Source organism: Sander lucioperca, chromosome 1 (genome assembly GCF_008315115.2).
Source record: "Sander lucioperca isolate FBNREF2018 chromosome 1, SLUC_FBN_1.2, whole genome shotgun sequence".
Classification (NCBI taxonomy): Eukaryota; Metazoa; Chordata; class Actinopteri; order Perciformes; family Percidae; genus Sander; species Sander lucioperca.
The window spans coordinates 53,672,591-53,697,301 of NC_050173.1; the positions used below are offsets into that span (position 1 = coordinate 53,672,591).

The 24,711-nt window shown below is 40.4% G+C and overlaps 2 protein-coding genes across 7 annotated transcripts in view; both read left to right on the forward strand.

Annotated features, from left to right (window-relative positions):
- Nucleotides 1-16,757, forward strand: part of st3gal5 (ST3 beta-galactoside alpha-2,3-sialyltransferase 5) — a 42,403-nt gene extending 25,646 nt beyond the window's left edge. Inside the window, exons 3-8 of one of the 2 annotated variants that reach the window (XM_031280154.2) lie at nucleotides 2,866-2,986; nucleotides 4,140-4,349; nucleotides 8,617-8,750; nucleotides 8,895-9,081; nucleotides 12,028-12,186; nucleotides 16,364-16,621. In XM_031280154.2, the coding sequence (XP_031136014.1) occupies nucleotides 2,866-2,986; nucleotides 4,140-4,349; nucleotides 8,617-8,750; nucleotides 8,895-9,081; nucleotides 12,028-12,186; nucleotides 16,364-16,621 (1,069 nt within the window). Of the gene's footprint in view, nucleotides 1-2,865; nucleotides 2,987-4,139; nucleotides 4,350-8,616; nucleotides 8,751-8,894; nucleotides 9,082-12,027; nucleotides 12,187-16,363 lie in introns of both variants that reach the window. The other variant, XM_031280153.2, reaches the window with a different exon arrangement.
- A 3,103-nt stretch (nucleotides 16,758-19,860) lies between these two features.
- LOC116036557 (long-chain-fatty-acid--CoA ligase 1-like) overlaps nucleotides 19,861-24,711 on the forward strand; it is a 30,311-nt gene continuing 25,460 nt past the window's right edge. For 3 of the 5 annotated variants that reach the window (XM_031280116.2, XM_031280112.2, XM_031280114.2), the window contains exon 1: nucleotides 19,861-19,917. The gene's annotated coding sequence lies outside the window, so the exon portion shown is untranslated. Of the gene's footprint in view, nucleotides 19,918-24,393; nucleotides 24,580-24,711 lie in introns of those variants that run through there. The other 2 variants (XM_031280113.2, XM_031280115.2) reach the window with 2 other exon arrangements.

Below are 24,711 nucleotides of genomic sequence, written 5' to 3' on the forward strand. Positions count from 1 at the left end.
TTAACCCCTAGTTGCTCCAGAGGTGTGCGACCTCTGATATATATATATAGCAATTGTAAGTTGCTTTGGATAAAAGCGTCAGCTAAATGACATGTAATGTAATGTAAAATATAAGGGGGGGGGCGCCAAAATTGTTGCTGCATACCCTTCTGACTAGGGTTGCAAAATTCCAGGAATTTTCAAAGTTGAAAACTTTCCTGGGAATTAATGGGAATTAACGGAAATTAACGAGAATAAATGGGAATAAACTGGATATTTTTAATATTGCTTGTTATAATACTATTAGTCTTTAACAGGGAACTTAAATGTAGTTAAAAAAAAAAACACATCTTGCAGCATAATGTTGGTTAAAACAACCTGATTTAATGCAACTTCAGTTGAATGTCCTCCCTATATTCGTCAGTGACATGCACGCACGCAATAATCAGCATAGGCTACTACATACTTGCCAGCATTTAGATTTTAAAATACAGGAGGGTTTTATTATGGTGGGGGGGGGTGGGGGGGAGGGGTAATACATAACCCATTGCTATTATTAACCTATGTGTGTTAATTGTATAGCCCACTAACCATAGTAAATCAAAATTGTAATGTTTCCAAAATCCCCCAGCTAAACTTTCCATGGAAAGCAATATAAAAAACATCCAGTTTATTCCCATTAATTCCCGTTAATTCCCATGAAAGTTTCCAAATTGGAATGTTTCCAAAATTCCCCAGCTAAACTTTCCATAGAAAGTTTCTGGGAATTTACCGGCAAATTTCCGCCCCTTTGCAACCCTCCCTCTGACACTGGGTAGTTGCGCCCCTGAGTGTTACAGGCAGACAGTCATTTCGATTTTTTTTTGTTAATCAGTTTTTGTTTTGAACTTGTCTGTTAGTGGCATAGGACAAACGTTTACAGTTTCAAAGGGCTTGAAACAGGTTTAATATCCTGTGTGTCTGTCGCCGATGCTATGCACCTGTAACCCAGTCAAGGAAAGGGTTAACAGTGACATAGTGTTGGCCAATCAGAGGTTGTTGTGCCAGACTCCCACCTTTGGCTGAGTTTCTATCTAATCTGTCAGAGGGAGAGCAGGAGTGCGGTTGTAAAGTTTAATGCTGGTAGTCCCCCGGAGAAGAAGTTGGTAATTTGATGGCGCAAATTAGATCACAAATTGAAATGTAAGCAACTAAAATTGCTGAATGTTAGAACATTGTGTCAATTGGGTCGTTATTAATGTGACTTATAAAGCATTCTCATTAGGGGCTGAGCCACCCTAAAGGTCTGATCCTAGAATCGCCCCTGATTTGTTGATAAATTACGTCTCTAGGACTTGAGGAGATTTGGGGCTTAGCCCGGACCAATTTAAATAAACTGAATGCAAAGCAAAACGGCGATTGGCTTGCCCAGCTTGTTAATAGCCAGTGTATGTTCATTGTAGCTGTCCAGTTTGTAGATGTTAGTTAGATGGCGCCAACATTTGGCCTAATCATAACTGGCCTGGCAACCCAAAGGCCAAGATTTTGTTTCCAGATTTGTGTGGTGACTTATGATGCGGGAGGTTAGTATTTTTAATTTTGAAGTTAAATTTTGAGCATTAACCACTTCATTTCCTGCATTCTGGTGAATTTTTATGCACCTATTTAATACCTTTTTCTGAATCAATTTCTGTTGGAAATATCTATTACAATCCAAATTCAAAAAACATAATGGAATATATTGTAGTAAGGCTGTCAGGCATTCTGTATCGCTTTATCTATTTATTCAACTGTAGATCGACTTTTCTAATTATATCTGAGTCAGCACACATGTAGCCTATAGGCATCATTTACTCTTCCCTCCTCTTTTGCGTCTTTTGTTGAGGAAGTAACCTCCTTAAATGTGCATATGACAATTATTCACCTCAATGATACATGAATTCATTTGAATGAATTGATAAACTCCTGGACTGTCATATTTCAGATGTGTTTGAGCAAGATCTCTGCTCACGTTCAAAACTTTGTGCACATTCAAAATAGAACTCATCCCATCTGTGTTCTCTGAGATTTGGAGTCGTGATATTTTGAGAATAAAAGTTATAATAGGCTATTACAAGAATAAAGTCACTATATTTCAGAAAATAATCTGCCTGCACCGTAGTCTGCTGTGCATTACGTGATTGCTCTGATGATGCGGTAGACCTCAGACCTTTCTGACAGACACAGAGCCCCGTTTTAGACTCTGGTCTCTGAATGAGCCAAAGTTTAGGGAAGAGGCTGTCCGCTGCTCTACATCGGAGGTGGGAAACCGAAAATACGGCAGAAATACACGGAGCACGAACGCGACACATCTGCCGCAGCATATCCACAGCAGAGCGCGTCCATTATAAACCTGAAGCTGCACAGACCACGGAAGGCGTGCTGCTCATCTCTATTTTTACAGTGAGAGTGGACACTAAAGCGACGCACAGGTCCGCTTCAGAGCTCCGTGTGTTTGAGTCTGAACCATAGACTGGAAACGTCACGTCACAAGTTAGGAACTTCAAACTAAATCATTAGTAATGCGCTCCTAAACTTTGCGTTGATGGCATGATATATTGTCTCTAGATGTGTATTATAAAATTTTTGTTAAAGACGGAAAAGAAAATGACAATACTCAATACTATCGAACCGCAATACTTCCAGAAGAGCAATACATGAAAATTGAAATACAAATCGAATCGTCACCCATGTATCGTGAAAGAATCACATCGGGACAAAAGCATATCGTCCCAGCCCTTGTTTTTAGCTGTCATTTAAACACAATGTTTCATAATCTATCTAATTTGTCCCCTTCTCTATCTTGCTCTCCCTCTCTCTTTGTGTGTGTGTGTGTGTGTGTGTGTGTGTGTGTGTGTGTGTGTCCAGGTGTTGGTTGTTACTGGGTGTGGTTGTAGTTTTGCTGTTTTTGGCGATGATCTGTCTACCATGGATTCAGACAGAGACAAGCAAACCTCTGGCTTGGTACGTCACCCATGCACATAAAAAGGTAACTATAAATATAAATTTCCCTGTTTTGCCAGGGCTTGGGCTTTTTCCGCCGTTTGTTGTAAATCTACGGCAGTCTACTGCATTCATTTAGAGCGAGAACGCGACATGTAGTTTTTTTTCTTTATCGCGTACGCTTACAGGTCATTTCTAAATGAAAAAATATGATTGTTCATTGTTTTTATAGAACAAAAGATATGAAAATCTCTGTCACACAGTTCGATTTGCGCAGAGGGAATTATTTCCCACCGGAGACAATTATTTCCCACCGGAGACAATTAGAATTTTCGCTCCTCATCATTTTTTTTTTCCTGTCAATAACCAGACAACAGAAACTCAGATTTGACCTGATTGTGCTGTCACTCCAAGGAGTTTGAAAGGAGGACTCAAATGCAGGAGACCAGTCAGACAGGTTGATGGGGGGAAAAAAAAGAGTGAACTTTATCAACGAAATCTGAACTATAAGAACAAGTCATACTAAAGACTGGAGAAGTAAACACTAGGAACAAAAGCTGGCAATCAGACCCTGAAACAAGAGAACACCAAGACTAAAGGACAATGAGGGACAGGTGATCATGAGGCATGACAAGGAGCAGTTGAAACACAGCAGGGTCGGCGTTGCAATGTTTGCGCATATTGTGCCACACAATTCGGACTATCCAAACATAATATGCTGTTTACACGACCTGTATCAAATTCGGAATAATGAGGTAATATAAGTGTGTATGCAAACATACTCAATCATCCCTCTAAAAGTGTGTGGCGGTGTCTGTATCTGCAGAAACCCTGCCCTCTGCCTGTATTTTCTTAACGGGCTGTGTTTGGGACGTTTCCGGGCATCAACTTCTTTAAAAAAAACAAAGCGACCAGGTGCTAGAACGGAAGCACTCAGCCAAAAGGAAGCTGCGAAAGTGGGAGACCGCGCCAACAAAAAAATCAATAAGAGACTCAAACACAAGAGACTAAAATGCAAATTGAACAAAGCTTGTTCCGAAGCGATAGTGAATCTGGGATTGGCTTTCACCCGCTGGTGACAGATCCTTCTCGTTCTGCCTTTTAAGATGAGATTGTTGTGAAACAGTTTCTGAACTATGGCACACTGTAATTATAATGACGCTGACATTGTGTATTCACAACCTGTTTTTCCCTCGCAGCAGGTGCACGAGCACGTGCACAGAGTTTTGAAGAGTCAGTGTCGTCCCGGCAGCGCCAGGAATCGCTTGTTAGCCCGACTTCCTGCTTCCAGTCACATGACCCAGCCCTTCCTGTGGAAGGACGTTCCGCTCGCTGACGACCTCTTCCTGTATCCACCGCCATTTGGCTTCAGAAGTCTTCGGGGCAATGTAGAGGACCTGCTGAAGTTGGTGAGCGCAACCTCTTTCTAGGGCTGGGTAGCGTCAATGATTTTCTGCATCGATTCCGATTCACAAGGTTGCTCCTTAAGCCTGGTTCACACGGGACGATTTTAAAATTGTCGGCCGATTATCCAATCCGTGATTTTTTATCACCGTGTGTGGGGTACACACGGTGATAAAAAATCACGGGTCTAACAGTTTTGGTCGTACAGTTTGTGGTGCGTAGCACACGGCAAAATCAACACATCACACACGAACCGATTTCACTCCCGAGCATTCCCAGGTCAGACGGGAAATCTCGCAAAATCCCTCGAGATCAAACGTGACTTCAGAGTAAACAATCATGGCGGACGAAGAGGATGCAGTGGCTCTATATATGTCTATGGTGGCGATAATTTGTAGTTTGTTTTTAACCAAAAAAAAACGTTATCAAAAGAAAAGGCAATGGTCAAAGAAGTGGAGACAACGCGAGCATGGACTATACTTGCTATACTTATTTCCGACGTCCACCGGACTTTCTGGTGCGCCATGCCACCGGCTGTTTTGATTTTGTTTCCCGGTGCTTTCCTCGCCGCCTCGTCACCTCGCTTTCTGATTGGCTACACGCCACAGTCCACAGGCTGCGTGCTCGTTTGTCCCCGGGGGACACTACACACGAGGAGAAATCGGGCCAAAACAATCCAACATGTTGGATATCCCCGATTTGAGATCGGAGCGGTCCCGACATCCTTCCGAGCAGACGAGAGCAGTCTTAACACACCACACACGGCAGGAATATCTGATCAGATTATTTTACGATAATCAGAGCATCCTTAAGATTGTCGGAAGGGGTGAATCGGGGCTAAAATCGGCCTAATTATCCTGCCGTGTGAACCAGGCTTTATGAGCTCTTTCCATCTTGGAAAAGCCACTCCAATATTAACTTTGGTCTTGTTGCTTTGCCTGTCACGTTGTTGTTTTAATTCTCTTTTTGACTTCTATGGCGACTCCATTACATGTCCACGAGAATAGGCGCAATCCAAATCTGCCCGCAGTGGCAAGTAATCTTCTCCCATCCCACAATACTTTGATTAGTTGGTGGAAGTAATTACACATGAATGAGCACTTATTTGTGAAAGAACAAAGGGGTTTTTGCTAAGAATCAACTCAAAAAATTACACAATGGAGCTTTAAAGATAACGTCTAATGTCTATTTGTGGTAATTAAATTAGGAACTGCCAGGATTACATTTCACTGAAATTGTATGAGAGAGCGAGAGGGAAAGAGGGAGAGAGAGATTTTCTTTTGAGTCACACTCAGGAGGCTTCACGTGTGGCTCGCCACACCTGACCCCCAGGGTTTTTAAACAGAATACTCCACGTTATTGCGTGACCTGAAATAAAATACAATATGGGAAGGGCTCGTTTTGAGTGCAGTTCAACTAATAAAACCCTTGCCTGAGCAGGGATTGAAACGAGCATGTGAAGGCAAAGTACCTGCTCTTACCTCAGCGCCTGGCATGTGGCCAGAAGTGTAACCGGTTTAAACATTTTGAACATATTTGTGTATACTAAGGCTGTTGGAACGAAAACCGAAAGTCGAATAGTAAAAAAAAAAATCAATACTATTCAAATGCTGTAATAACTATTCTAATGTGATTTTTTTTTTTTTTTTTTAATAAATAGGTTGGCTAACGTTAGCTAATCTCCCTCTTCTCATGTCACGTCTGATGAAGAATACGTTACGGGAGGCGTTGTTTGGCTTAGTTATCAATGCCGTTAGCATCGTCACTAACACTATTGTTAGTGTTACTCAGTTTATGACAAATCCTTTCGCCTGTGCTTTCTAACATGTCATTGTGCTAACCGAACAACGTTAGCCTTTACAACAGAGCCGCTTCAATACACTTGTTAGATAATGTTTCATTACAGAGTTCTCTGTTGATTTGTGTTTGTCGCTGTGTGCGTGGTGGAAAATAATGTAAACAGAGATCAGCGTGCCAGAAATGCAATGCGCCATGACGTTGATCCCCTTCAAGGCCAGGCTGATGTTGGAATCCCTCTAGTGGACAAAACGTGTAACAACAACCACATGCTTATAGTGGCATTGACATTGCATATTCATAAGCCTGTAGTAGTGTAGTACGTATTTATAACAGGCTGCATATGAGCATTAAATATTTCAGTCCTTCCTAGGGGTGCACGATATATCGACTCAATATTGTTATCGCGATATCATGTTGCGCGATATTATACCGAAAGTCTCGCGATAATTACATGATATTTTGTTTGCGTTGCATTCCGCCCGACATGTACTCAAAGAGTATAGAAGCAACAAGAGGCTAAACTCAATAGAACGTTGTGTTGCATTCAGTCCAAGATGGCGGAGCTGCAGTTCCATTGAGTTTCTCCTCTTGTTACGTCTATACTCTCTGATGCACCTCTCGAAAAATCATCAATCACTTGGTAGCGTTGTATTTCCCCCGACTCATTTCCTGGTTCTCCTTCTCCATAAACAACATGAAATCAAGGAGAGGGTTAACGAGTATCAGCCATAACTACAACAGATAACTTCTAAAATACAAAAATATAATAATAAAACATTAAAATACAATTAGGCCTACATAATGACATCTCCTGCTACCTTTTACCTGCATACTCATTAAAAAACAAACACTTTTCCAGTGTTCAGCCAGAATCTGTGACTCATCAGAATGTGTGCTCTGTAGCGCCGTCTACCTGCCGTAAATCATTTTGTGACTTCACGGGAAAATTCGGACCCGGGCAGAGGCATTAATAAAAACTATATAAAAATAGCGTTCTTTTCACAGTTTGCTGTTACAGGTCATTTATTATCATCAGATGGAACATTACACAGTTTCAGAAACATTTAAAAGTTACATATAGTTACCTTAAAGCTATAGTGCGCAGTTTCTGTCGCCCCCATGAGGAATTCTAAATAATGAAAACAACACTGTCGGCGCATCTACATGATATAAGTAAGTAAACTTTATTTATATAGCACCTCTCACAGACAAAAGGGGTCACAAAGTGCTTTACAGTAAAAAAAAATAAAAATAAAATAAAAAAAAACAAACAACAACACATAAAATACAATACAAAACCATATGGCTAATTAAATGCTTGTCTAAAAAGCTGTGTCTTTAGGTGTTTTGTAAAAGTTTCCACAGAATCCAAGGCTCTCAAAGCTAAAGGGAGAGAGTTCCAGAGCCTTGGAGCCACGATCACCTCTTGTTTTAAAACGAGTTCTGGGAACAGTTAAAAGGTCTTGGCTTGAAGACCTCAGAGGGCATCCAGAAGTGTGTGCGTGCAATAGATCCACGATGTAAGAGGGAGCTTGGCCATGCAAGGCTCTATAGGTAATGATTACAATTTTAAAATGTACTCTAAAACCAATCGGTAGCCAATGAAGTGCCTTAAGCATAGGAGTAATGTGCGATCTCCTGCTGGTCTTAGATAAAAGTCTTGCTGCTGCATTCTGTACAACTTGCAATTTGTCCATGGATGATTTGTTCAAACAAGTGTACAGTACATTGCAATAATCCAAACGTGAAGAAATAAAAGCATGAACAAGCATCTCTATCTCTTTTTTAGAAACCACAGATCTAATCTTAGCAATGTTCCTGAGATGGAAAAAACAGGAACAAACCACAGATTTCACATGACTGTTAAAACACATCGATTTGTCAAAAATGACGCCCAGATTTCGCACAACAGTACAGTCAGAGAATGATAGAGCCCCAATGGCCTGCCTAATCTTAGGGGTAATGTTGTCTGGGGCAAAGATCATCACCTCAGTTTTGTCTGAATTTAGTTGCAAAAAATTGTCTGCCATCCACTTGTTAATGGAGGCTAAACAATTGTGCAACAAGGACAGTTTGTCCAGCCAAGCATTACAAACCTTCCGTGATCGCGCACAGCCCCCACCCCCTCCTCTACACAGTTGCTAGTAGCTCAAGGAGGACACGGAGGATTAAAAAAACATGATGGACTCTTCAGAAAAGGTCATTTTCATCACTCGAGTTTCTGCGCGTGAAAGTCACCGGACGCCACAATCTTCTGAACATAGCCATACTGAGAAATCCAGAGATAGTTGTGTAGTCTCAATTAGCTTTGTAGCAACTCATTTGGCAATGGCTTGAATGTAACGGACGTTCATTAATATCAAAAAGTTACGCACTAGAGCTTTAAGCTAATTTGCATCTTTATGTTCTTGTAAGTACAGCACTTTTTGAAACATAAACCTAATGGTTCTATCTGTGAATATTCCTTTAAAGCTGCCAGACTCAGACTCCTCGCCACTGCCTGAAAAGACAGATAAGTGTCGCCGCTGTGTGGTTATGGGAAATGGAGGCATTCTCAAAGGCCTGGAGCTGGGCCCACTGATCAACCGCTTTGACACCATCATCAGGTTGGCAACACAAACGCAATGATATGACCTCATAATCACATTTTGAGTTTTGTGTCACGTCGTGGTACATATCATCACAGACACATCCCACTGTACTTCACCGAACAAAGGGAGCCAATGACTCCCTGTGTCTCCCTCCTTCAGGTTAAACAGTGGTCCTCTGGGAGAGTTCAGTGTTGACGTCGGAAACAGAACCAGCATCAGGATGAGTTACCCAGAGGGAACACCGCGCCGCTGGATCGACACAGACCCAGACACTGTGTTTGTAGCTGTGGTGTATAAAAGTGTGGACATCAGCTGGATATCTGCTATGATGAAGAAGCTCACTGTGGTGAGTAGTGTGAACTTCCTGTTTAGATTTTGTTTTTGCAGTTGCACGATCTTATATCGCTCACACCTTGGCTGCTTGCACAATACTGTATATGTCAATATGATGCAACTCATAAACCATCTCAAAATAGTCATTCTTTGACTTATGGAACCACTTCATACCGCTGTTTTTTAGTTTTAAATGTACTTCAGTACTCCAACTACTGGCATTACTATGCAGCATTTACTTATCATCAAAGCACAGAACGTAGGAAGTGGTACGCTTCACAAGGCTCGCGGTCTTTAATACGTACGTTGTAACCACAGTGAGAGAGAAAATATAGAACATCATCCTGCTATGCGATGCTGTCAAGATTTGCCAACATCTCTCTCTTGCTCTCGCTCTCGCTCTCGCTCTCGCTCTCGCTCTCGCTCAAATTCATATTGCTTTATTGGCATGAATGTCAAGAAAACAACATTGCCAAAGCGTCAAGGATAATACAGTTCAATAATAGTAAGATGAGAAAATGCATAAAAAATACATATATAAAAGTTTACATTGAGTAAACTAAAATATATAAATGTATAAAAAATGTGTGTGTGTGTGTGTGTAAAACTGGTCTTATTAAAGATCAAATATGAGAGATCTACCAATGATTCAGTTTATTCAAACGTTAGTTCTGAATAACTGAACAAAACTTAATTTGTTGTGTATAGAAAGAACTTTACTTTGAGTCATTTTAATCAATAACACATGTCTACATACAGTGTATATGTATGCATATATATAAAATAAATGGTGGCTAGAACGGCTCAGGGTCAAACGTCAATATGGAATGGATTAATCTGCGTTAATCTGCGTTATTTTTTTTTAACGCGTTATTTTTTCTCAGATTAATTAATCGAAATTAACGCGTTAAAAAAAATAACGCAGATTAATCCAGTCCATATTGACGTTTGACCCTGAGCCGTTCTAGCCACCATTGGACTGTAAAATGAAGGAGGGAGACGAGAATGTGCTGCCTGGATCATTAACTGGAACACTTACTTGTAAAAATCTTCTTCCTGCCAACCCTGGCTACCGAAATCTGGTGCCACTGATATGTCTGCGCTTCTCTCTGATGCTCTGAAGACGATACAGACAACACAAACACCGCTGCATGTGACGCTAGTTAACACTATACTCAACAGCAGCTAACGTTAGCCTACCACTAGCTAGTTAACACTATACTCGACAGCAGCTAACGTTAGCCTACCGCTAGCTAGTAGCTGGATTAAACACGGTTACAATGTTGACAGCTAACGCTGAACGGTGTAAAGTTTGACTGTGTTTTACTGTAGAGGACTGTGACTCAACAGCGGGATGTAACAATCTGCAGCTGCCGAGCTGCCGTCGGAAAAACAACACAGACGGTGCGTTCAATGAAACTACTAAACTACATCTTCGTGGTGCATTTGAAGTTATTGTAAATGTCCTTTTTGTCGTTCAACAGCAATTTACTAGTGAAATAAGTTACTGTTATTGTTATACATTATTATTAAATCATTTAATTTTGACCATATGGCCTTAGCAATAAACAAGCCGTTCTTTAATGTCACCAGCTGTACCCTTTGTTTTCTTTTCTTTTTTTACTTTCTTAAAAAGTATCAGTTCAGGCACTGTTAATTATGTATGCGATTAATTTCGATAAATTAATCACAGTCTGTAATTAATTAGATTAATTTTTTTAATCGATTGACAGCCCTAATATATATATATATATATCTCGAGAGAGAGAGAGAAGTCGAGAGGTTTTCCCTTGATAAGATATCAAGCAAAACATTTGAGTTTGTCATCAAATCATGGATAAATGAATCGGACAAAAACGAAAAGAAAGTTGATGTCAAACATCTCAAAGCAGTTGTTTTGCATTTGTAAGTTGCATTGAATTACTGGTACATTAGGAATTCAAATTAGTTCAACAATATAAAACATAAAATCATGATATTCAACAATATCATTTGAAATCTGTTTAGAAAAATGAGAAAAACAAGAACAATTTAGAGGAACCACTGAGTGCACTGCCAGTGGCAGCGCTTCCTCTGTCTCCACTGCGGGTCATGTGTAGTAAAATGAAGGGTTTTATTCTGGTTCGAGTCCATACGTGCAGTTAATGGATACAGACACGCAGAACTGAAGGCTCGGTTGGCAACTATTAGCTAGCTCTGATTAGCGTTAGCTCCGGTTAGCGGTTAGCTCCGTTATAAAGATATGGAGTGGAGGAGCTGCCACTGAGAGGGGTAACAACCAGACTCTGATAAATGACGTTCGGGGAGCTTTCACAGCAGCGTGGCCGCGGTGTTTCAACAGTTTTATTAGTACAGTTAATCCCATGGCAAGAACACCAGCAACTAGCTAACGCAACGATAGCCTCTCTGCACTCGGCAGCACGCAACTTCACGAGGGGGAGGGGCTGGAGGCAGCTCCTCTCTGTGCACTGTAAAAAAAAAAATACACTGTTGTGTGTGTGTGTGTGTGTGTGTGTGTGTGTGTGTGTATGTATATACTATATTTTTACTTTAACTGTCTAGTGTGTAATTGTGTGTTGTTCATACTATAAAATGATTTATTGTTTGTCTGTTGAATAATACAGAAGACAAACAGCTTAAAAAATAATCGAATCGCAATCACAATATTTGGGAAAAAAAATCGCAATTAGATTATTTTCAAAAATCGTTCAGCCCTAATTCAATTGCACCTCGTAAATTCTGAGGAGCACAAACCCTTGTTACCAAAGTACCCTTCTGCTATCTAGTGGCTCTTATGTGGCATTGCCATCCCTGTTGAGAAAAAATTTTTGTATCAGGACCTTTAAAATGCATAAATATACTTTTTTCTTTCTTTTTTTCTTTCTCTTTCTTTTCTTCTTTTTTAAAGCTTGCACTGTTTAAGATCAGAGTCAGAACACATCTGTGCTTTGTGTTGCAGCCTCTGTGGGACTGGCTCTTCTTCTGGCAGAAGGTTCCAGATCAAATCCCTCTTGAGCCCCACAGGTTCAGACTTCTAAACCCAGAAATCATCAGAGAGACTGCTTTGGACCTGCTGAAATACCCTCCACCCCGAAAACGCCTGTTGGGAAACGACCAGGTAATAGACTCTTCCAATACTAGGGAATAAATCTGTTGTAATGTGCTGTTCTAATGTCTGTTCTAGTAGTGATGATAAAGTGACTATAGAATCAACCCAATGCAAACTTAGAAAATACAGTCGTTCCCACTTGCATATTGTTATATGTTGGAAAATTATTTGGACACATTTGTGGCATCCTAATTGAAAACCCATCAAAATGTTGTGTCCTACATAGTCTTGCATTGCCAGACCTATCTCCACCGCGCTGCGGCGGAAGGTCTGGCAACAGGAGCATACATTCCTGGATACGAGAAAAAACGGTCAGGGGTTGTTTGCATTTCTTTAAACCAATCACAATCATCTTGGACGGCGCTAAGCTCTGGACGCAGTGTGTGAATACAGTAAGGTGCTATTTAAGAGCTATTTACATTGTAAATACGTGGATACTTGGTCAAGCATAATTTGCTCTTACCAGTGTGTAACGTTGCTCAGAGGTTGCGGTTAATGTTGCTCGATGCGACGATTAAAGTAAACATAAAGAACGCGGAAAGTGAGGGACATCCGGATGTCCTGGTAAATGAACCGTTTGTCTACTAACTATTGTCCTACATTACCACTGTTCTGGATGAATATGCGCCGGATGTGCATTGCCTTCCGCTCTGTCTGTGTGTTGCTGTTGTCTAACTCTGTTCGCTTCGGGAAACAACAACAAACTTCAAGCTAGCAAGCTACACGCTGAAAATGGCAAGTTTTGAAGAAAATTTGGATCGTGCAACAAGATAAGATAAGATAGACTTTAGTAATCCCACACTGGGGAAATGGAGGGTTGGGGGCGGTGCACGAAGTCCTGAAAGGCTTGCGTCATGTGGACGCAACAGCAGTGTTGTTGTCATTACTTAGAATTCCTCATGGGGGGGGAGACAGAAACTACGCACTATAGCTTTGATATCTCTATGCATCCGTTAATAGCTGGATATATTCAAGAGTCATAATTTCAACCCCATTTTTGAATTTCTTAAAGGGGTGATAGAATGATTATATAGGGTATTTCACACTGTTCCTTAAGGTCTCCTAATAGGGTATGTAACATTGGTTGGGCTGAAAATGGCCCAGGTGCTATTCTATGGTAAGGTGACCAGATTTCTGAGACAAAATCCGGGGACAATTTCAGCTCAGAAGCGTAAATACTCCCAAACAGGTAATGTTTTTATCTTTGTAAACTTAAAACGGGGACACTGCCCCAGGGCCCCCTAGGGGGGTCCATGGGCATGCTCCCCTGTAAGAAAATGTTGTCTATTTTAACGTTTAAATGCATCAATCTGGTGCACTTTGAAAAGAAATTCAGAGGTTAGACTTGATTATTCTTATCTATGGATGGAAATACTTGTGCTGTAGCCTGAACTATTTTGCACTTCAGAATTGTAACCATGCACACACACAGGTGGAACAGTTTTTTCTTAATATTTTTGCATTAATGTCACTAGGAAGCATAGCAGTAGAAATATATATTCATATTTGTAAGTGGGATATATATCAGTAAGTGGGATTGTCTGGAATCTGGCAATATAGTAACCATTATGGTGGGATACACTGGCTAAGCAATTTACAAAAATGGCTGTGCTGACATAAATAATTTACATGAGAATACATTATAATTTTGGCCCAAAGTTGGAGACCATGTAGAAATTTTGTTGCAATTTCAAAACCAGATTACCCGGGAACCGCTTGTTGTACCGATGCATGTGTTGAGTGAAGAGTTTGTGAGATATTTCACAGAGAGTAATGGGTGTGCAGAGATGTATGCAGAATACAAATATGATAACATTTCATGTAAGTTCAATGTTAATTTTCTCGCAAACCATTTGTCACAGCAACTGGCGCTAATATCATTGGAAAGCTTAGATTCTGGTTGAGGTGGTTGTGCCAGACTCACGCCTTTGGCTGAGTCTCTATCTGTCAGAGGGAGAGCAGGAGTGCGGTTGTGAAGAAGTTGGTCATTTCATGGCGCAGATTAACACTTTTGCATGCACTATATCCGTGTCACATTCTCATTAGGGGCTGAGCCCCCCTAAAGGTCTGATCCTAGAATCGCCCCTGCTGCTACTTCATACTTGTACTCCACTACACCTCAGAGGGAAATATTGTAATGTTTACTGCACTACATTTATCTGACAGCTTTTGCTTTATTGCTTCACGCTGGGGAAATATTTTCCTTTGACATTGGTCCAGTTTTAAACGAGATCGCTGCAGTCGGAAACGGTGAAACAAGCTACAATGTAAGTCAATAGGACAATGTCCAGCTTGTATTTACGTTCATAAAAGTGCTCGTTTTGCCACTGACAGGCTCAAATTAGTATTTTAAGTGTCCAACAACATTATGGAAAGGATTTCTAAGGAGGTCGACCTTTCTGTTAAAGAGTAAGATCCTTTTTTTAAACATAAAAAGTTCGCTAAACCCACCAGACTCCATGTAAATAAACAGTAATTTTAGCATTATAAAATATAGGCACATGCACGTTTAGGGTGGGCGTTTGGTCAATGTTTTCTTTCTTTTATTCCAATTTCGGGTCTGTCAGTCACAGTGAAAACCGGGGACATTTCCGGGGACAGCTCCAGCCGGGGACAGGTCACCGAAAGTGGGGACTGTCCCCAGAAAGCGGGGACGTCTGGTCACCCTATTCTATGGGGCGTAATGCATCCCTGTGGAATGGCTCTATTTGGAACGAGAGCTTTTCTTCCACATATGGTATGCTCATGAATATTTAGATGAGCTGCACGCTGATTGGTTGAGCGAAGCACATACACATACAGTGGAGAAGAGACAGCAGGTCTCATATTTCAGACACTGCAATGTTATACATTGTTCGTCTGCTATTTCGTTACTAAATTCACTTCTGAGACTTTTTTATGCGAAAAATCAACTATATAAAGCTCAAATATGGGCCGTTTTACAAAAATTGGCTAATTGCAAATTTGGTAAGACGAGGAGCTCCACACAGTCTGACGAGCCTGTTTTCAGCAGCAGTTTCAAATTGTGAGCTTTGCATAGGAAAGAGGTGAAAGAGGAAATGGGACTTTGAGGTTCTCTGTATGTCCTTTTTACCCACCAAACTGTCGTAATTCAACTATGACAAGGTAAACTCGGTTTTGCATTCTGTCAACCCTTTAATGTATTGTAGTTGTTTTTTTTTTAAATGATTTGAATTCAAAATAAATAACTACAGACTACATTCTGTCTTTTTAAACGTTAACAGTGTCTAGGGGGGTAGGGGTGTCACAATTTCGAAAATCGATCGAACTAAGCTTTCGGCAAGCCATCTTTATTTATATAGCACATTTCAGCAACAAGGCAATTCAACACACTTTACACTTTACGCTCTACAACAGTAAAGAGCAGTTCAAAATAATTAAAAAAAACATTTATTAAAGAGAATATCAAAACACACATACCTACCAACATTGCTTTGCTTTGCTTGATTGATACACATATTGAAATGGGATTTAAGTGTGTGTCTATTTGTATTTGCGGTGCTGGTTTTTGGTGACGTATATATTATTTGCTCAATTGTTTTTGGTGGTTCGACAAAGCTTTTTTTGTTCGTTCTATTTTATCCTTATTGTTTGTGACTCTGAATGGCACCCTTCTTAATTCTAAAACCGTCCAACCTGCTACAGTTTGTTCCCTCTGGTTTTGGATCTTGCAGTTATGACCCTAATCAAAACCAGCATAACCATTTGTAGTCCTCATTATAATTAAAAACTCATATGTGTCACATTCCCTTCCCTGCTTCACAGCTTCTGTATTCATGTTGAAGATTTAAAGGCCAAGCTCATTATTGGATGAAAAGAATGACATTAAGATCAATCATCAATCTATTTGTCTCTTGAGGTTTAGCATAAACCATGCTCAGCGGGAATGACTTGCGTATTTTTAACTGATCAACACCGTGTGTATACAATGGCCTTTGTTACATTGTGGTTGTATCACCTTTTTCTAAATTTGACCTGTTTTATTACAGGAATGTAATAAAACACAAGAAACAACATTTTCTGAACGATTTCAGAAAGTAAGACTATTACTGGCGGTTTTCTGTTCAGAACAGTCAAGAATGGGAAAGAAGTACCGAATAAACAAAATGACGACAATAATGTTTTTCTTTGTTTTTCTTTTTTCTTCTTTTCTTTTTTTTATCAGAATGTACCTACCATAGGTATGTCTGCACTGAACTTAGCCAGTGTGCTGTGTGACGAGGTGAGCCTGGCGGGCTTCAGCTACAACCTGTCACGACAGGGGGCGCCACTGCACTACTATGACCACCTGCGCATAACGGCCATGCTGAAGGAGACTACCCACAACGTGGACAGAGAGACGGAACTCCTGCAAAAACTAGTGAGAGAGGGTGCCGTCACTGACTTGACACAGGGGCTCCACTGCTCCTTCTGCCCCAGCTGACCCCCCCCCCCTACCCCCCCAAGAGTCTCAGCGCTTCGCTCTTTTAAGATCCAAGTACAGACTGTACACTAACTCAGAAAAGCAACGGGAAGACCAAAGGACTCACAAATGTGTGAGAAATGAGAAAGAAAAGAAATAAAAACCAGGTGAGGGAAAAACAAAAATATATATATTTACATATATCGGACTAAATCTAATCCTCTTCTTGCACTGGTTATAAAGATATGTTGTCCACTTCCAAATTACATGACATTGACATTGATCTGCAAAATGTGTTTAAGGACATTTTCGAAAGCAGCCGTCAAATACATGAAGTATTTGAAAAAGTATTCCTTCACAGTTTAATTTTTTAGTTTTAAAGGTTTTAAATGTGTTAAGTTCTATGTTCTCTACATAATATTGTGACATACTAGTATTTATCAGCACATCTATCTCATTCCACTATAAATTAACAACATAACAACTTTACGGTTACTTTGTTAGTTCTGTCTATTGTGGTACAAACGCTGATTCACAAGAGCTCTGATTTGTATATATATATATATTCATCACTGGTCTGTAAAAAAAACCAGTATTTTTATTGTTCCACTGCACACGCACTTGTTGTTCATGTGCTCATTTTATTTTTTTTTTTTAAGATAATATTTTGGACATTTATTATATAGGACAGCTGAAGTTGTGAAAGGGGAGAGAGAGAGGGGGAATGACATGCAGCAAAGAGCTGCAGGTCGGAGTCGAACCTGCAGCCGCTGCGACAAGGACTGAGCCTTTGTACATGGGGTGCACGCTCTACCAGGTGAGCTATCCAGGCTCCCCATGTGCGCATTTCTTTTGAGCTACAGCTTTACATTAGATCGATTTCAGTTGTCGCAACATATTGTTCTTCCACATAGTCACACAACTGACAGTCCTATTTAAATGTGAATTGCACACTGTTCCAAGCAATTTAGGACTACAGAAGGAGGTGGATGCACTCACCTGCACAACTCTTAATGTGGCTCCAAGAAAGAGGTCAAAGATGAAGTGTTATGATGTGGTTTACTTTTCTTTTTCTACGACAGCTGTAGATTTGTATCAGTCTTAATTCACTGTGCTGCTGTTAGACACAGTAATTATGAAAATGTACATATGGGGGAAATAAATACAAAGAGTAATTGAGGGGTTTATTTGCATGTGAATGATTATTCATTAATCATTTCAAAGTTATGCGTGTTCTTATTACTTATGTCGTTTAACAATTAAAGGGTTTACATGTCCCGTTTATGTCAAAAAATGCCTCGTCATTCAATACCAAATTTTAATACCCAGGAGCGAATCTCATCAGCGTCAGTGGGCCAATAAGCACGCAGCATGCTTCTACCAATATCTAATAATGCTGCTGATTGGCTGTCGTAGAGACACGCAGGAAAAAAAACTCTACGATTTGCACATAGTAGGAGCTGAAAAATAAAAATAAAGATTTGTGTCGTAATGTTTTAATTTCTTTATGTTCAAATTGATTTTATTAAATTGGGATCGTTCAGGAACCGGTATCGAAGTCACGATATTTGTATCGGTACAATATCGGTACAAATTGTTTTTGAACGATTCCCAGCCCTATCCACAATTCACATCAGCAGTCAGGGAAACAGCTGTTACGGCTGTCATCCAACAGATGTAGGTATTAAGCGTTACACTGAAGAAGCAGAAGTTAAATGTGCCTGCCAAGCGATTCATGCACTTTTCAAATTATGAAGGAGTGTGCGGAGCCCAGAGCACTCCAGGTTAGATATTACTAGTAACCAGTGTTTGGAATAACGCTGTTTTTAAAAGGTAACGACGTTATTTTTTCAGTAACGGGGTAATCTAACAAATTACTTTTCCCATCGTTACAACGCCGTTAACGTTACTGGACGTTAAATGCGGTGTGTTACTATGCATTGATTGAATAAACTGTCTTGGCGAGTCAGGAGCAATCTGATGAAAAGTTGGCATTTTCAAGGTGGAGATATACTTCAAATTCATTGTGGTCAAAGGAAAGAACGTGCATGTAATGTGTACATTATGTCCAGGAGTGAAGACTTTGTCGACATCCGTTGTAAGCAGCTCTAATTTAATGAAGCATATCTCAGAACGACATACGCATCTACAAAGCTAGTGGCCAAAAACACCGATACCTCCAACACAGACGATAGCTCGCCATCCACTAGCAAAGAAGGACTCGGAGCAAAGTCCTCCAAGCAGCAAAAGCTAGATCTTTCTGCCTCACAACAAAAAAACTGCTCAAAAAAATTCTTTGACATATAGCAACTTTTTTAGAAAGCAAATAGTTACTTTCCCTGGTAACGAGTTACTTTTATTATAGAGTAATTCAGTTACTAACTCAGTTACTTTTTGGAACAAGTAGTGAGTAACTATAACTAATTACTTTTTTAAAGTAACGTTCCCAACACTGCTAGTAACTCAGCAACTCCAAATCAGTGACAGACTCTCAAGAGGCAAACATGAAACAGCTTATTGACTTGAATTTTTATTTATAGTGTCAAATCATAACAGACTTTTCAGTTAGAGCAACGTTATAATACCCCTTTGGTTAGAGTAGGTCTAGACCAAACTATAATTTACAGAGACCCAACAATTCCCTCAAGAGCACGCATTTGGTGTGACAGTGGCGAGGAAACACTTTAAATATATATATATATATATATATATTCACATATACTGTTAAGTTATAACCACACTGACTAGACTCTGACAGGGCTTGTGAGATATAGCTGGTGGAAGTGCAGACCAGATGAAAATTGTGTCCTCAATTTGCTGATTGTACAACATCAATTGTATGATGTCATGCAGTCGTACATTAAGGAATAGGTGAAGTTCGTGTATACTTTTCAGCTTGAGCTATAATTAAATTTAGACCACAATGAGGCAATCAGTGTCTGATCAATTGAGAGTGGAGCAAAGCCAAGCCACTCACAACATTGTACTATCATCACCTTCTTTCGTGCCCTGCGCTTATATTATGACCGGAAATCGAGCAGTTGCCTTCAAAATAGAGGTGAAAAAAACAAACATCCAAAGACAATCTGGGAAGACTAAAGTTCTTTATAAGGTTACTTCAGAATCTTCATTATAAAACGTGTTATGCACTTACACTATTTTAATGTTTATATTTTCTTTATATATTTTACTCATAAGAAAGTTGTGTAACTATAGAAGGTTTTATTTTGAAACCTTTGTCCGGAAGTTATAGTTTTTAATACTACAATTGAGCGCGTGGTCAGCAACAAGAAGACGGGGACATCTGCTGCTAACAGGTGGGAAGCATGGATGGTGGGAAATACTTACACACAAGCTAGTTGGTTTAATAATATTGACCCAAAATAATTGTTTAGTCGTTATACCACATGTTAGCAAAAATGTACAAATGTAGCATATGAATTACATGCAGTGGTATTGAAAGATTGTCAGTTTAAAATGTGTCTTGTTAGTGGGAAAACATGAATAACGTTACGCATGACAGAAAAACCTACGACATTTTCTTAATTGTTTTGTCCATTGCGTTTCTTTTAATTCGGCGTTAAAATAATTAAAAAATGTTAAATACTGTGCACAGTAATTACTCGTACCCACAGTCTTCTTTCACTACGTTAACGTTACATTACGGAGTGTGCTCCGTTAACCAGTTGCATGGTTGTAGTTTAGTAGTTCGCTAATAGTTGAATGGTTATAACGTTACGTCAAAGAGACTTCAGACAAATTGAAATGATTCTGTACGAGTGCCTTCCCTTTTCAAACACTTAAATGGAGTTTTACATGTATTTCCCTTTGTAACGGTTCTAAGGCTACGCTGGGGTAAACGTTGGCAGAGGGGGAGAATGAATAGTGGACGTTTTGTGTTCCAAGGGTTACACACTAGTCGGCCTACAGTGTTCAATGTTCAATCAAGTTAAATGGAGCATTGAGGGTGGTTAAGTTCAAAGTCCAACGGTAGTGATATAGAGATATAAGAGCTAGATTACGACCGGTTTTGCGTAGACCTGCCTTAGGGTGGCTGGCTTGTGTGTGCGTTTGTTTATGTGTATAGTATGTAGTAAATATGTAATAATAATGTTATTCTGTAAAAACAGTATTAATGCATTGCATACATTAGGCAGGTGAACACTAAAATATGACTACGGGGATCTAGTGGCACTATGAGTGGCACACTGCAGGTTTTGAGGTGAAAGGTGACTTGTCTCTGATTGGCTGAGATCCATGAACCCACCCTACTTTCATTGGTTTCTTGGTATGCATCTCCTCCATCCAGCTCTACTCTCCGTTATCTCTCTCTGGCGGCGGGGCTCATTATGCACGCCGGTGTGCTCAGGCGGGATAAGCGTAGGTGGACTATCCGCTACAAAAAAAGCTGATCAAGTGCTTTACAAAAACCACAGGCATGCAGAAAGTCATGCATCTATAAAATATATGGACACACCAATTATGCAGTAACTAAATAATATTTTACTTGCAGTTATATTAGCAACAATCCTAATATAAGATGTGTGTTGGGTGTTCCTATAAAACATATCTGGGACACGATGGGGTTATAAGCTTTCTTGACCTCCAGTTCTTCACCATGGTGTACATGGAAATGTGTAGCATGGAGTTACTGAGTCCGCACACCTGAGCAAGTTTTGTATAAAGTAGCATAAAATAGAATATCTCAAGTAAAATATAAGTACTTCAGAATTGTACTTGGTTGGCACTTTATTGTGGCGTCATTGGGCAAAAACTAATGTTTCAGCATGTTGTAATTCAAGTGGTCTGAGAGGAAACTAGACTTCTGCTCCTCCTCTTGGCTCTGTTTCCAGGATTTAGATAGATCCTTCCTGAGGGAGACTTTGGTCAATCACAGGTCATTTCAGAGAGTTCCTTTTATGGAATCCCATTTTATTCAATATAAAATAAATATATGTGCCTATTAAATACATCCTGAAATAAACAAGGATATATATATATATATATATGAATACATGTAAATATAAGTATATAAATTAGTCAATATAGGTCCATATATTGTTTTTTTGGTTTTTTTAAAAGGACATTTTTCAGATCACTACTTTTATTTATCTCTCCTGACTTTTTTGTCATAAGTCCACATTTATATATTTCAAGGGACTTTCAGTTCATAATGTCACTTATGAACTTAATTATTTCCCTCTATTTATTTCCATTTTTTAATATTCAAATGAAGGAGGCGTGGCTACTTAATGGGACCTATTATTATATAGCATTTTCAGGTTCATACTTGTATTTTGTGTTTCTACTAAAACATGTTTACATGCTTTAATGTTCAAAAAACACTTATTTTTATATTGCCTATGGCTGCTGCACCTGTATTCGCCCGTTGTATGTGGCTATTTCACAGAAAGCCCAATGTATGGTCCTGCGTTAAATCCACATACGTAGGTACGTGTAGACACGGACCCTACGCCGTAGCCTGTGCACCTCCTAAAAAGATTTAACTACACGTCGAGGCGACGCAGACCACAACAACACGATTGGTCCGCTAGGCCGTGGCTTGGTAGCATTGCATTTCCCCCTACTCATTTCATTTGTGTCTCTCACTCATGAGAGACACTTTTGTTTTTCTGTCTACGCCTCCAGAGTCGGTACTCGCTCTGAAGCTAATCCCCATCACTCTCTGACTAGTTCTACCACACACTCCCCAGCATACACACATGCTGGACCTGCTATTCCCTTAAAGAGATACGCTAGAACGACGTAGACACCAGCACCAGCGTTGGGTGTAACGCGTTACAAAGTTACAAAGTAACGCGTTACAGTAACTCGGTACTGTAACGTAACTACTTTTCTGTGTAAAAAGTAGTGTAACGCGCTACTACTGAAAATTTGGTAACGAAACGTAGTTCTTTTTTCAATTCGGCGCAACGTTACTTTTCCCAGGGACAGATTTGACGGCGACACCGCCTTCTCAGCTGCACGCTCACAAGCTCCACACGGGACGTGACAGAGGCTGGTAGCAGAGCAATCATGGCAAGCGAGTTAGCAGCCAAAGCTAACTTTTGAGAGCGTTTTAAGCTTTGTGTCTTTTTGCTAGACGGCGCTCTGAGCCAGGCAGACACAAAGCTGACAACCTCACAGATGGATGCGGTGAAGATGGCCTCATACATACACGCAGCGGACCGCTGTGGACTTGTGTCGGTTGCACGGACACGCAAGGATTTCCAGAAAAGAGGCTGCATGTGTCTACGACAATGCACGGACCATCGTGGCTGCGCGACCGGTACAAGTCGATACAGACATTACATAGTATACACTAACACCGTGTAACGTGATGACCTGCTGATGTCCCTTCAACCCGCGCTGGACTCGTTCATAATGAATCAGCCGTCACTCTGTGAGTAGAGAATCCAGTCTGCAGTGGAGTTCAGACACTTCACTGATAAACCAGAGATGGGATTTATGGTCAAAGATAGTTTTTGTATAATTAACTTCAATCTCTGTCAGAGACGCCCGCTTTTAAAAGTAACGTGAAAGTAACGAGTAAAGTAAAAAGTTACTTTCCATAGGGGGTAACTAAGTAAATTAACGGATTACTTTTTTAAGAAGTAACGAGTAACGAGCAAATACTACTTTTTAAAAGTAACTTCCCCAACACTGACCTATACGTGGGCTACAGCGTAAGCTCTGCGTAGAGCCCCACGCAGAACCATAAATCCCGCTTAAAGGACAATTCCGGCGCAAAATGAACCGAGTCGACCGTTCTCGGGGATATGTTTTCATGCTAATGGAATGTGACCAGTTTTAGCGCAAACCGCTAATTAGCTTGTAACGCTAGTAGTCGGGGCACTGGTAAAGTAAAAATAAATTGCTATTTCTATACCACTAACAAGGCTCAAACTAGCACCAGACTTCCACGGTAGCGTAATGTGCTTGAGCTATGTTACTGGTTACTGGTTGCACGGCATTCGTGGTTCGACCGGTCGTGTTTTCCCAAGATGGCTCCTGCCTGTATACGTGAATGGTACTGACTTTATAAACTTATCTTTTTAATAAACTGTCGGGACCATGTCGGGACCCTCATTATGCTACAGTGGAAGTGTGGTGCTATTTTGCTTTTAAAACAAACAAAAAAATAATAAAACTATGTATTGAGTTTATTTCGGGACATTTTAAGGATCAAACAATTAGGCTAATTAATGGACTCCAAACACAGACCCAGTATGTAAGAAACGACAGCATATGCCACAACTCGATACATTAGCAGAACAGCTTCCTCGCTATTGTGCAATTTTTCCTTTTGATCAGCTTTTATCTCACTTTCTCTAATCATGTCAGCTTCCCGCACCAGGGTCGCAGGTCACTGGGGGAAAGGTGACGGGACCAAGCAACTGCTTCTACGGTGTTAGCTTTTGCAAGACACTTAGTTAGGGAAGTCACATTTCTATTCATTGTGCTACAGTGAGACAGATGACGCAGTCGAGTAAGATAAACAGGGTGTGTTGATGCACAATGCAGTATTGTGGTATAAAAGATGCAATTAATTTGACTGTATTTGTAACGGCAAATCAGAAAAATCCCCAACTCAATGATTTGGTCTCCCAACTGTTACTATCTCTCATTGATCTTGTCTATGGATAAGTTCATTGTTGTGAACATTCAGTCTTTGAGTCAATCAGATCGACCGTCTTGCCCCAATCAGCCAACCAGAGCCCCCTCCTGGAGCCAGTATGACCTTTGATTGGTAGATTAGCTGAGGTTACACATCACCTTGGAACAGAATCTGTGCCTGTGCAGAGTCAGGGTTTGGTGCCAGTAGTACATCCCAGTTTCCTCCTCCTCCTCCCCGTGAGAGCAGAGTGTGCCGGTTGCTGTAGCAGCAGTAACAGCAGCTTTCCCAGGGTCGCTGTCGCTGGATGTTGAGCTGAAAAAGGGAAAGCCACTGTCTCTCACGTGGCTGCTTGCGGTTACAGGTGAGTGGGGAAGACGTTCAATAGGGATAAAGTGGTACGCTGGCATGTAAATAGCTCTGCGTTGTGCTTGTAGAAGACGGAAACAACGTGGTCGTCTTGCCATCTGTCTGTGTTGTTATTGAAGCCTACAGA